At 44.7% G+C, this 13943-nt stretch overlaps 3 protein-coding genes across 5 annotated transcripts; 1 reads left to right on the forward strand and 2 right to left on the reverse strand.

Annotated features, from left to right (window-relative positions):
- Positions 1-889: 889 nt before the first annotated feature.
- tmem53 (transmembrane protein 53) lies at positions 890-2322 on the reverse strand. The gene is made up of 3 exons (XM_068571154.1): positions 2106-2322; positions 1825-1928; positions 890-1665 (listed from the first exon to the last, which is right to left on the reverse strand). The coding sequence occupies exons 1-3, from the start codon at positions 2176-2178 to the stop codon at positions 964-966; spliced, it is 879 nt and encodes a 292-aa protein (XP_068427255.1). The 5' UTR covers positions 2179-2322; the 3' UTR covers positions 890-963.
- Positions 2323-4864: 2542 nt separating this feature from the next.
- toe1 (target of EGR1, exonuclease) lies at positions 4865-9964 on the reverse strand. Of its 3 annotated transcripts, none has more exons than XM_068571504.1 (9): positions 9801-9958; positions 9538-9683; positions 9099-9139; positions 8918-9014; positions 8586-8744; positions 7721-7834; positions 7004-7152; positions 6239-6401; positions 4865-6055 (listed from the first exon to the last, which is right to left on the reverse strand). In XM_068571504.1, exons 1-9 carry the CDS (start codon positions 9820-9822, stop codon positions 5228-5230), a joined length of 1719 nt encoding a protein of 572 aa, XP_068427605.1. In that variant the 5' UTR covers positions 9823-9958; the 3' UTR covers positions 4865-5227. The 3 variants fall into 3 exon arrangements, with proteins under 3 accessions (XP_068427605.1, XP_068427604.1, XP_068427606.1); XM_068571503.1 differs by having other exon boundaries at positions 9538-9698; XM_068571505.1 differs by having other exon boundaries at positions 9538-9964.
- On the forward strand, positions 9673-12940 carry si:ch73-382f3.1 (uncharacterized protein LOC100151273 homolog). The gene is made up of 4 exons (XM_068571506.1): positions 9673-10622; positions 10861-11020; positions 11144-11322; positions 11515-12940. Exons 1-4 carry the CDS (start codon positions 10473-10475, stop codon positions 11911-11913), a joined length of 888 nt encoding a protein of 295 aa, XP_068427607.1. The 5' UTR covers positions 9673-10472; the 3' UTR covers positions 11914-12940.
- The last annotated feature ends 1003 nt before the right edge of the window (positions 12941-13943 follow it).

A 13943-nucleotide genomic window follows, 5' to 3' on the forward strand; every position in this document is an offset into this window, starting at 1 on the left:
AAAGCAGAATTGTATACAAAACATCACAGGCTGTATCTGGAGACTTGATTTTTCAGGAGACTCATTAAAACAGGCAAACCGGTTAGAAATAATTGCTGTGGCAAACCAAATCATTCGAGGGGCCGGAGACAATAAGCAGTTCGACAAACGTTTTCTACGAGCATTTAAATTTATTGAAGGCACATCAGTTAGAAAGAACACAAAAGTTGTGCTGGACACGTACATTCATCGTCAGTTACCTTTCATTTGAACTAAATCAAGTATATCACATATTAGGATTCTACCGCTCCTGTGTGGGACTTTTTTTTTAATTAATTAAAAATATATATATATATATATATATATATATATATATATATATATATATATATATATATATATATATATATATATATATATATATATATATATATAGTTTGACAGTTGCTTTAATTGTAAGCGCCATTGCGATTCAATTTTATTTTCAAATTGCAAGGTTTAAAATCATAAATACATTGTTTTATAAATAGAAGATACAAATCACCATCCGATACCCAGCCTCTGTTTTATAATCACTACCACTAATGTACGATGCATCACATTTCACAGCAAGATTAAATATCATTGAAATTATCCTAGAGGAATTGCTATTTATCCAGTGTAGAGCGTTTTTTTTTTTTTTACATATGGTGTGTGATGCAAACACATCGGTGTGGGCAGGGTTAATGCCGCACAAGTCTGATTGGTTTCTCCCAGGATTAGCCGCCTTGACCACGACTGCAGATCTGTGCCATTATGTGCACCGGGACGGGGAAGAAGTCACCAAGATCTTGTAGTATAGTTCAGCTCAAAAGTCCAGTCGTCTCACTCAAATTGTCTGCGTTTTTCTAACAGTCGTCCCCCCCCCCACCCCCACCCCACCAGACAACTAAGAAGTGGTCCATTTTTCTTAACAAGATGGTCAGAGAGCTCCCCTCCCGGGTTTCACTGACTCTGGACCCTTTGCCTCTTCTTTGCCTCGGCCCCTTCCACGTCCTTCATGCAGGCCGCCAGGAAGTCGCGGCACTTGAGGGCATACTGCTCGGGGAAGTCCCGGAAGTGGCCGACGTGGGGACTGGAGACGAAGTCAAAGCTGTCCGCCGAGGCGCCCCGCCGCTTCAGAGCCGCCACAAAGAGCTCAACGTCCCGGTGCCGGATCACCTGGTCGGCCCTGGAGTATAGGTAGAAGTGGGGCCAAGCGGGCGGGCTCTCCTGCACGGCGTCGTAGTGATTCTTGTGCACGTACTTGGTCAGCGGGTACAGCACGATGCGCAGCAGGAAGACGGTAACTGCGAAGAGGGCGAGGAGGAGGTACCGCAGCACAGGGGTGATTTTGGGGCCCAGGGTGGCCGCCAGCGCACGCAGGGCCCCACGGACGTTCCCGCTGCCGGGGGCACTGTCCACCAGGGCCCCGATCACGCACAGGGAGTGGAACTGCTTGTCCTTATCCAGCAGCTCAATGACATAGCGGTACAGCATGAAGCCGCCGTTGCTGAACACATGAAAGAAGACGGGGCTGTTCTCCACCTCGTAGTCGTAGAGGACCTCCAGCAGCTTCATGGCCGTGCTGCTCAGCTCCTTGTAGCCGAAGGACTCCGAGATGAAGACCGTCTTCAAGGGGGCCGTGTAGCGGATGGTGACGCATCCCTGGAAGGGAGAACATGAAGAAGATACATGTACATAGGAGTTAAATGTACAAAGCAATGGGCAGAATGGCTTGGATATATATATATATATATATATATATATATATATATATATATATATATATATATATATATATATATATATATTATTGTGTTGTACCTGTTCATTGTAGATGGAGCTGTATTTGGAGAGGAGTTTGTCTTTGCAGCCAGCCCAGCCCAACAGAATCACAACGGGCTCCTTTGTCCCCTGCCAGTGCCTCTCTGGAAAACAAGACGTGTCAGCAAAGCGCTGCTAGCGAAGCTAACGCCCGGCAGGGTGACGTTTGTTTGCTGTTTGCATTGGCTTCCTGGTGAGATGAGCGTTAGCATGAAAGCTAGGCTAACGGGGGGCACGAGCGTGTACACACGCACACACACACAATGAAAAATGATGCTCACCCGACGTAACCGCGTCTGGAAACACGATGTTGTAGTCAATTTCGTCGTCTGCCATTTCCGCACGCGAAAGCATCAACTGCGTTGGTCTGCCGCTGCCGTACGGCTCATTAGGCTGTCGTAAAAATAAGAAAAAGAAGGAGGCTGGGTGAGCAGTGATAGATAACGCACAGCGGAGAGACGGGTCGGTGGAGAAGTCCTATTTCCCGAACTGAGCGGTTCTTCTTCTTCTTCTTCTTCTTCTTCGTGTAGTTGAGCAGCAGGTAGTTTCCAGCTAACGCCACCACAGCGCCCCCTCTGCATGACAGCGTTACGTCCGTCAAATTCTGCTTTATATTCCCTAAAACTTGTTGAGCGGTAACGTTTGGAAATAGTTTGACGATATTTACGTTTACATGGACCAATTTTATCCTTATTTATGTTACATACAATTATATCTGCAACTAAATGCGTGTGTTGTTTACCTGCAATGGAATTTACAGCGTTTAATTTTTATTTGTATGTAAAATGCAAAATTGCAAATGCTTTATTGTTGATAAAATATTTCTATTTGAGTTTCCATCTGCTCATAAAGCATTACTTTCAGGTTTTATTTTGGCAAATGCGCACATTGTAGAACTCTCCGGATTTACAAAAGAAGAAAAAAGCCTCATATCCCTGATTCTTACCAACACTCTTCATAACAACTGTTTACAGGATTTGTAAAGATATTTTTCAGTGCAACCATCAGCAGCAGGAATCTTTCTGTCATGTCGTAAATCTCTTTATAGATGCACAACGCGTCATTTTACGCAGTGCTCGCGGAACTTTTTATTCACCATCTGAATCTAACACAGGATTTAATAAATATACTCGCTGTAAGAGTGTGTTTATAGTTACTCATCACCCAGAAAAATTAATAACGTGCACGTTAAATCACTGATGCACGTGCGCCGTGGAAACAGAATGGTGATGTTGGAACTGCGGCCCTTCAAAATGATCATCTGCGCTTCGACTTGACATGAGTTGACCCGAAACTAAACTTATCTGCTGGAAGCAGAACGTTTGCAAAACTACTCGCTTGGAAAACTTCTGTTATAAAGGATGTTGTTGGACAGTTGTTGAGACGATGAGTGCAGGGAACAAGCCTATGTTGAGAATACTTCTGTACTTTTACACCATCAATGACATCACAGCAGAAAGTCTCTTCTTACGCCACAAAAAACACATCTTTTCTGATGATACCTTGGATAAAAAAAGAACAAAAAAGTAGCACTTTAGTAGCACTTAAACTGCACTTACTCATAGCACTTTGTAGTTTTAGTCCGTGAAGAAATTGTACCTTCTGGATTCTTGTTCTGAGTTCATGATTGAATGCACTTATCGAGGTAACTTTGGATAAAAGCCTGAACTAAATGAAATGTAATGTAAAATGCAAAATTAAATTCCATGTAATCTGATGTAAAAGTAGTATCATATTGAATTTTTATTGCCATATTTATTTAAGTAAGTTGTAATGTATCATATTTAGAAATTGTGGTATGATCGTATCATATTTTAAAATTGTAGCATTGCTATATTTATCTAAATAACGAAGAAGGAGAAGGAGAAGGAGAAGAAGAAGAAGAAGAAGAAGAAGAAGAAGAAGAAGAAGAAGAAGAAGAAGAAGAAGAAAGAAGCCGGACCGAGCCAGCGACTAATGTAAGGAATCCGGCCTGAGCGCCTCCTGCTCAAGATTGTTTCACACACACACAGACACACACACACACGACCAGCTAGGTGTGAGGAAGCTCCAGCAGCACGCCAGACACTGGGCCGTAAGTGTACAAATTATAAAAACCCCTGAGGCAAATTTGTGATTTTTGGCTATACAAAATAAATTGAATTGCTTCCAGAACAACTGTTTCACCATGAGCCTGTTTCAACTAGCACGTTCATTGTAAGTGTATATTTGTGACAAACACATGTAATGCCTCCTCCACACAATAAAGTTAGAAATAATGTTGAGTAGATGAAACTTGACTATTTTCAAATGTTAAAAAGTGAGATCTAGTGGCTCCAGAGGAAATGAGTGCTGAAAACAAATAGTTCATCATCTTAAGCAGAATGAAATGATCTTAACTTCTATATTTTTTTTAAAATGATTTCTGATCATTTTATATCAAATCCAAATGGTTTTGACCTTTGTTATAAAACAGTGAGTTGATTTTTTTTCTTCTTCTTTTTTAACTGATTGAAACTAACTGGTGGTCAAAAATGATATCTGCTCAACATCAGTATCCATTATTAAAAAATGGAAAGAGTATGACATCATAACGGCCATAAAGAGAGGAACCCACAGGACCCGACCAGGAGAATAACCAGAGCGGCAAGGAAGAGGCCAGAGATTAGAAAAATCCACGGCGGAGATTAGAGAACCCGTCTGGTCTGGAGGAAAGGACGGAAGAGAGCCAACGCTTCATCAAAGGTTAATTAAGTATGAGAACACGTTTGGAGTCTCACACGTTTTGTTAAACAATGCTACATAAAACCCAAATAACATTTTCATTTCAGGCCTTAATGCAACTAAATATAGAGGAAAAAACACCAAGCGGGCCTGAATACTTGTACAAGCGATTCCACAGCATTATTTGCAGTCACCCTGTACAGTCCATTCACCCTCAGTGTACCGTGTTATTCGTTTATTTTACTGGTTGCATGAAATAAATCTAGATGTAGACATTGTGCTCTGGTCATCCCTCCAGATAAACCTAGAAGATCAAATAAAGACAAAAGAATCAAAGTGAAAAAGCATTTGTTTATTTGACTAAATCTGAAATGAGGGATTAAATGTAAAATCATCATCTCACTTTGGCTGATTAGTCGGGGAAATTCTTGCTGAGAAAATTGAAAAAAAGATGCCACTGCACTGCGAGTATCTGAAGTAGGAGGAGGTGAAACATCTACAGAAGACAGCTAAAGAAATAAAACATACATAAGAGCAGAAAACCAAAATAGATTAAAAAAAATCTCTCCTGGATTGTCGACAGTTGTCGAGATATTTCCGTGGAAACCAAAGTGGTGGACCGCCACATCGCCACCCATAGAAATTGTGATTCTGCACATAGTGTACACTGTAACTCTGTGTTTGTGTGTGTGTGAGTACACTACACTGCCGCGCCCCATACCATCTCCATCTTCTGAGTGTGTGCTTTGGACGACCTGGCGAAGGTGCTTTTAACCACGTTGAGAGGAGCCGCTTTGCCACCGAGGTAGACCTTATTGAGACACAGAGGAAGCCACGACTGCAGCTTCTCCTCCTTCTGCTCCTCTATCATCATCGCTTCCTTCTTCTCCTCTTCCTCCTCCTTCACAGCTCTCACTTCTTCCTTCTTCACCAGGGTGCATGAGTGGGCAAAAATGTAACCCGTCATGAAGGCATCAAACCCGGCCCGGTGCGTTCCCGTGTCGGTCTTGTTCTTCGGGGCGTCAGCCTCGGTCTTCGCGGCACCGGCCACGTTCTTCGGGGCGTCGGCCTTGGATGGTTGGTCGTTCAACAGTTCTCTCCCTCCGTCTTCCTCTCTGCTCTCGTTTGTGTTGTTTTTTGCGTTCGTGACGCCATGGGTCGGGGTCGCCGGTGCCGGGTTTCTGCGACCGGGTTTGTCTCCGGACACTTTGTTCCCCTCGGCGTCTGCTTCCATGTCCACTGCTCGGCCGTGCGGGGGGTTTCTGTCCCCCTCCACGGAAGGCCCTCTTTCTCGGCATGGCTCAGCTGGCGTTTCCCCGGGCTCCGCCTCCATGTGTGGGATTTTGTTCTCGGGTCCGCCGTCGCAGATGGAGGGGACTTCCCCCGCCTCGCCTCTCCCTCTCTTCTTGTTTCGGATTCTCTTCTTCCGTTTCCTCTTGTCCCCCGTGACTTTCTCATCCTGGAGGATGATCAGGTCCGTGTCATGGGACGACGGGCACTGGGCGCCGTTTGGACACCAGCCGAACGCCTGTCAGACATACCGGGTATTAATTAAAAATATGCGAAAAATATATGGCTATGCCTCTTCTAATTGACACATATAGAGATTAAAGCAGGAAACCCAAAAAGGGACCACACTGAAACCCATTTTCAACAACTTTACTTGGTCAGAATGCCGTTGAAAGTGAAGTAAAAAAAAGTTGAAACTTACAGAGAAGCGCTCGCAGATGTTAGTCGGTCCCTCAGCAGAGGCCACAGCAGGACATACTCTGAAGTCCACGTAGCTGGACATGTGACCGGCATACTGACAGAAGTGAACATGGAAATGAGACCCGGTCCCTCCAGAGTTCGCAAGGCGACTGTTGTCCAGCTTACTGGAAGAAGAGGAGACATCGTGAGGGATGGAGAAGTTTAAAAGATCAGCAAAACTCCCTTTTTCTCCCCCAGTCACCATGTCAGCACTGTAACACACTGAGTGGCTTCGATAGAGAAAATAGGAAATGCCGCTCTGCTCTTCACTTCAGCTATCTCCTGCATTGCGGTTGACGTGGATACAGCTCAATGGGATTCGATTGAAAAAACGTCATTCGTCAGTCCAGAGAAGTTTTGATTCACGAAGCGATACACTCACGTACAAAAAAACTGTATTGAATAAAAAATATATCAATATTGAAATGCAAAAGGGTTGCAGGGTGGAGTTCAGTGTTGAGACCGCTGTATTGTACGTAATCATTGTTGAGTTTAACAACACTATTATAATCAGTTTGGGTCTTTTTTGACTGAGGAATATAAAGTAAACCATCAAATAAATACATTAATAAACTGTATGTACGTTCCATTTTTCAATCTGTAACTTCAAGCAAAGACTATTTGCAAGTATTTGTAGATCCTGCACAAATTCAACACCTGCCCCATAAACGAATATGTACTGTACACACACACACACACACACACAGACACTCAGGTCTGTACTCACCATTTCTTATAGGCGTACTCCAGATAGGAGGCAGTGAGCCGGAGCTCGAACTCTGTGACGTATTTGGTGTCGTAGACGCCGGCAGGAAACATGTCGAACAGGTTGGCTGTGAAGGTGTCCAAGCGCTCTGGCAGATGTAAATAAAAGCTCTGGCAGAAAAAGACATTGCATATATATTTTAAACATTTAAGTAATTTAGTAAGAACAGCGTGCTGGGAAAGAGGATTTGAGGTTCAAAAGGAAATATAATTCATAAAGAATCCGTTTCATCAATTATGTAAAATCAAATTTTTCCTCCAGAAGATTGTTTAGTGATAGAAAATGAAGTTAAGCAGCGAATCCTCAGACTGGAGGATCTGCCACCAGAGAACCTTCAGCATGTCTGCTAAAATAAAATATTTGTATAGATAAAATACAATAAAGCAATCATCAAAATAGTTAGTGTATTTTCTGACAATCAACTAACAGAGTAGCTCTAAAACCAACGACTAGCTTTGATGTAGCAAGTGCAAAAGGTTTTACTTCAAGTTGAGTGCAACAAATTATACAAAGTTACAGACTTTCATTTCTTAATTCAGTCAGTATTTATTTACCTCATTAAAAGAAAAAGATTAATACATGTGGTATTTTCTTTCTGTAAAGAATACATGTGAAATGACCATCGTTAAAAGAGAAAAGTAATGAAAGTGCAGATGTAGCACACTAACTTGGGGGTACCTGGTAGAGGAAGGCAATGTCGATAAGGCCGTTGTGGAACACGACGGGCTTCCTGGCGCGCAGCAGCTCAGTGAACAGAGCCCGGATGTTGACGCCTTGGTCATCTTGTGCTCCCTGACGAAGACCAAGAGAGAGAAACTAACAGCGGGAAAATCAAACATTGTCATCTGAGAAAGAGAGGTGATCTGTGTCCTTGTCTACTCACGCTTTTTTTTTTCTGGAGATGGGCACAGCTCTCCTCCAAACAAGTTAAGATTAAATGCTTCCATATGGTAGCAGGGTTTTAGCAGCTAACTTTGCTGCATTATTTCCGAAACACTAGAAGGCGAAATAACCAAATAAACTGTAACCGGCAAAGAACCACAACATAAACTCCCACAATGGAGGGATTGTGATTATCTGTAATCTCGTATCTCATATTCATGGACTACTTTTTTGCCTTCATAAGCCCTGTAAAATAACTTCAACAAAGAGTCAACTCTTACATGCATTAGAAAGACACAAAGGTTGAATATTCAGTAAGCTATTTGATTTGGCTGCAAAATATTTACTCAGAGGAAGGTTTTTGACAATACATGGTTTTAAAGTATCAAAAACAAATTGGCCTTCCTTGCATTAATATGTAAGTATAGTTTTTATCAGTGAACTATTTGTGACAGTCACGTGATTGCACGCGACCACTTGCAGAGCCTTTGCGCACGTCGCCTAGGCAGCGATTACGTCCTTCTCTTCTCTACAGCCAAACTGAGCTTTCGGCATCAGTGCAGTGGCCATGAACCAATAAAATGGCTTGATTTGAGCTCCCCGGTTTGTACTGGAGACTAGCACACTGCACAAACCAAGAACAACACGTCGGTATCCTCACCTTGCCATTGCCCTTGAGGTAAGGGATTCCGCTGGCGTACTGCTTGTTAAAGTCAAACCCATGCTGGACCAGGAACTGGACTGACTGGGGCTCGATGACGTACTCCTCTGAACACAGCAGAGTGAGGTTATACACCTGGACCAGGTATGTTTCTGCTGCCTATGTGGGGGATAGGCCGAAGATAAAACGTCACAGATGTGTGCAGTGGCACACTCTCTGATCTCACATGCTCATGGTACAATGATGGCGTAGGAGGTGGCTCGCTCACAGGCTCATTGGATGACTGTGAAAACAGGTTTCAGGCCATTGGAGAGGGCATCGTCTTACTGTACCTTGTCGTCCTGTCTCTTGAAACAGGCGATTCCCAGGGAGAGGATGGAGCGGGAGCGAGCCGCTTGGCATATGGCTTTGTAACGGTCCTCTATGGATCTGAAACACAACAGTGAGGCGTCAGATGACAACTAAACACTGTGAAGCTCGGGGGTGGTGGAGGTGGCTGATAGGTTTACTCACTCAGCCAACAAGGACTTCCTATTTCCAAGACCACTTAGCTCCTGTGGAAAAAAATACACAGTGAACAATTGCAATTTTTATATTGGTTAACTTAGTGGTGTTAAGTGACTCTCCGCCAGGCGTGTGTTGTTTCATGTTGTTACAACTGTATTGGTGAGAGATGGTTATTACAGCAGTTATATTATGCATTCAGTAGTTTTGCCAGGCAATAATCCCCCCCAAATAACAATGGATAACCAGAAGTCTTGGAGGACTGAACACATGGGTCTGTTGTGTTTTATGTTTTATGTGTGTGTTAATGTACAGCTTGTTCACGTTTGCTCCCAAAACTCACAGCCGAGTAACTAAGAGGGGCAAACTATGGCTGCGCAAACTACAAAACTACAACGTCTCATTGAACTCGGGGACACGCTGGTCGGACACACACACTTGCACTCACCGTGTCCAGCGCAACGAAGGAAGCCGTTTTAATGGCCAGTACCATAGCGGGCCAAAGCTCTTTGAAGTTATCATTCTGGACATCAATGACGGGAACGACCAGTGAAGACTCCATGTTGTGCGAGTGAAAACGGCTCCTAATCGCGCCTGAAACAGTTTGTTCTTTTATGGAATTAACGTTACTGACGGCGCATTTGCTAGCTTAGTGTACAACTAAGCTTCCTTTATTCACTGCTATATGCAGCGCCTTTTCTTGTCGCTTACTTGTTATGTTGTATTCATACATTCAGTAATTGCGTTCACAGTTGTTCATTCATTTACACTTTTCTCTGGTCGACAGCTAGCGGCGCTCCTCCGTAAACATTTCAACGTGTTGCTCGGGGTCCTGTGACAAAAGAAACGATGGTAGTTGGACCTTTGCCGGAGAATAATTGCAACGTATTTGCTGCTAATTTCACGCACATCATTTTCATAATTAACAGATAAATGTTTGCATCTCAAATTGTTTATTTTTCTTTAAAATGATATCCCTCCATTCGACTTTCTTTGCTTGACAATAAACATTTCAAGCAGGCGTCGACCATCGTCGCACATAAACACCGACCCTACGTCACTGCACTTTGCTGTTGAGGTGAAGTGCGCCATTTTGGCTCAAACAAAGTCAGAAACAACATATCTTCGATAAAGTGTTTTGAATTGTGTCCCTAAAATACGATGTGCACGTTTTTCCGAACACCGCTCGTCTTTCCACGAGACAACAAGTGGCGTTAATGCTAATGTGACTTGTTTTTCCTGCCGCGTAAGTGACGTTTATTAACTAAAAGTAACGTTAATTATTTAAAATAATAATAAACACTCATATTTGAGCTGCGTTGCCAGCCGCGCTATCTTGACATTTTGCTAACTTTGGCCTCGCTGCTCGTCATCACCGCCGCGATGGGCGGCTGCTCTGCTCCAAACTGCTCCAATTCAACCAGCATCGGAAAACAGCTGTTCAGATTCCCCAAAGACCCCATCCGCAAGAAGAAATGGGTCGTGAACTGTCGACGTGACTTTGAGCCAACTCCTCACTCCAGACTTTGTCAGGTAGCATAACCCGAGTGTTTGTATAGAGACGATGCCCTGAGACCCTCCTGGGCTCCGCTGATGTCACTAGAAACTGTTCCACTACTTTCCTTCTGCTGAACTTTGCACTCACTGTATGCATGATGTTGTTATATTGTGTGTGTGTGTGTGTGTGTGTGTGTGTGTGTGTGTGTGTGTGTGTGTGTGTGTGTGTTATTTGTTTTAAATGCACGTGTATACCTGTTATTGTTCCCGAAAGGACCATTTTGAGCAAAGCCAGTTTGAGGAGATAGCGAGGTCTCCAGCTGGGGGAAAGAAGCTGAAGCCCAATGCCATCCCCACTCTGTTCACCATTGGAGACCCTCCTTACCCAGCAGTCACCATTCCATACATCCTGCTGCCCATGAAACCCGAACCAGGTAAATCCAGGTCCAACGGAAAAAGGGATGGCAATTTAAAAAAAAAAAAAAAAAAAAAAGTTGGCGGTCAACAAATCAGAAAGAAAATGCAACACTCGTCAGACTCTGCTTTTGTTCCCACAGTAGAGAAGGAGCTGAACTTCGGGGACCATGGCTATGCCAGACGCAGCCCTCTGCCTGGCCTGGAGGAGGAAGAGGATGCCGACGGGACCGCAGAGGACCAGCGGCAGTGCACACAGTGTCACCTCCTCAAAAAACAGCTGGAGCAGGAGATGCAGCACACCGCGAGGCTGCAGAAGGAGGTAGAATGGCTGACGGTCTCTGTGTGTCAAATTGTGCAGCTTGGGTTAGATGCCATGAGCAAAAATCCTCCGAAATGATCCTGTTCGCTCTGCTTCACTTCCCCTCCCCTTCCCCCCTCTTCCGCCCTGCTAGTTATTCCATAAATCCCACATTCTAATTCTCCCTGAATAAACTCCTTTCTCCTCCGTCAGGCAGAGGAGATGAAGAAACGCCTGTACCGACTTGACCGGATTGAGAAGGGTCTCCAGAACTTTCTGTACGAGGACCAGATTCGCGCCCTTTCCCTCACCAAACGCTCCCGGCGCGCCGTCTGGTCTCCGGAGACCATCCTGAAGGCCCGGAAGATCCGCTGTGCGGTTGGCACCAAAGGCTACGAGTACCTGCGGGAGCTGGGGTATCCGTTGCCCTCCTACAGGACCCTCTGCAACCGCCTGGAGACGAAGATCATGGTGACGACTGACATGAGCTGCGAGGAGCTGGCGGAGCTGAGCCTGGGCCTCATGGCTACTTGTAACAGTCCCGCTGATGTCGCCGTTGGGGACAACGACGAGGAGGAAGAGGAGGAAGAACTCATAGGCGTGTTGTCCTGATTGCGGCTCTGAGCTTTCGACTTGCTGACTCCGAGCAAGAGGAAAATGGTCAGAATCTTGGGCGCATTAATGCTTTTGCGCCACTTATGACATGGCTTCGCTCCAACCTGTGCGAGACGCTGGGGCCCCTCCCCCCACCGCGTGTCAGCCGAGCATCGCGATTGCAGCGTTTGTCATCACGAAGAAGCTGCTGAGCTACGAGGGCACGTGGGCTGTGACCAAGAAGGTCGCCATGGAGTGCATGGAACGGCCTAGACGTAAACCCAATCCCAATCTCCACCCTTACGGACTCGCAGACTTTAAGGCTCGTTCCCGCTAACTCCGTGAGGGTTTAGGCCTGTCCCACTGTCACATCGTGACATTTTGAGCCCTTTATGTAAGTCAGCATTAGATGCCGACTTTGCTGGAAATTACCCACAATTCATAACAATGTGACGTGACGTTAAACACGCAGTTACCAATAGAAGAATGGAGACATCAAAAAATGTAATAAAAAGGTAAACGAAGAGGCACATGGGTATTCAGCTCGATGTCTGAACCGTTTCCTGTTCATAATGGAAGCTTTTTTTTCCCGTTGAAGTGTGCGCGCGTGGCACACTGCCGGGACGCCGGTTAGCGTCTGGGAAGATGTTTCGTTTGAGCACACATCAGCGGATTCACACTACGCTGTTTTACTGAAAAATCCTTTGAATGTTGTCAGGGAAATTGCGCTCGATATCCTAAATTCATGTCGCCCGTTTTAATCACATTTGCAAAGCTAAAACTGTACTTGTTTGTTTGTTTGTTTGTTTGTTTGTTTTTTCCCCGATAACTTATTGTGGAGCACACACCCAAAGAGGTGTGTCGAGTCAACAAGGACATACAAGTAAACCTTCCGTGAGTGAATAACAGATTCAATTTAACACTAAACGGGTTGTATGGCTCTGGGTGGCAGTGCAGCTGTCGCTGCCACAATGAGCATCATAAAGAGCTCAGACTGGTCACATGACATTTGGTATCCAAAACAACACTGGCACTTGTGAGCAAAATAAAGTGATTTGTAAAGAATGACCAGCATTGTTTCTCCATTTATGAGTGTGAATTGTGAGAAGTGAGACGTACTGAATAGTGCACGTAGGTCTAGACTGCACATCAGGTGGTCAGCAGCATTGTTGCCATCACGACAGTGCTTACGTTACATAACTGTCATAAACTCTGAATGCTCTTGTAAAAACAAGTTTCCATAAATTCCCCTGAAGTAATAAGTAAATAGGACCCACGCTGGCCTGTCAGAGGTGATACAGACTTCAATCGCTCATGCAAAGTACTCGAGTCTGGGTATAGGGCTGCCCCGCTGTTTAAGCCCTTTATGAACCCCCTTTCCATAACTCAGGGTTAGATGCAGGCTTTGCCCTAGGGAATTACCCACAATCCATAGCCATGTGACGTTGAACACTGGGGAAACCAGTGGCAGCATTGAGATGTAAACAAAGAGGATGACACACACACACACACATGCGTGCTTAGCCTGGCGAAGTACATGTACTCAGAAACATCAAGGATTAAAGATGGAAACATCAAAACAAATGACATCAGAGGATATGTATTCATTTATCCATCATTTGGTCATCAAAGCTCATCTGGTGGGGAAAAGAGCCCCGAAGACGTTCAGATCACGGAGTAAAATGTGTAACATTGTATTCACGCCATGTCTCTCACACTCAATCATTTACCATGGGACACCAGCAAGACCCTGAAGGTTCAGGGGGCCTCGTGGGGTGGACATCGGGATGGAGCCTTACTTTGGGCCCCCGGTCGGACTTTGAGCAAATCCCCCGCATGAGAGATTAGATATTGGTTTGGCAGTCGGCTTGTGACCGGAGTTGAACTGGGTTGAGAGATTAACACACACCCCCCCCCCCCCCACACACACACACGCACACACACACACGCACACACACGCACACACTATTGCCATTGATTTCTTATGTTTTCAGTTTTGTGTTTCAAAGGGTGCAGCGTGGGTTTTGTTTGTCACACGGTGGCATTCA

The sequence above is a fragment of the Clinocottus analis genome, unplaced genomic scaffold (genome assembly GCF_023055335.1).
Source record: "Clinocottus analis isolate CAN_PGR_092001 unplaced genomic scaffold, fCliAna1.0.p SCAF_11, whole genome shotgun sequence".
Classification (NCBI taxonomy): Eukaryota; Metazoa; Chordata; class Actinopteri; order Perciformes; family Cottidae; genus Clinocottus; species Clinocottus analis.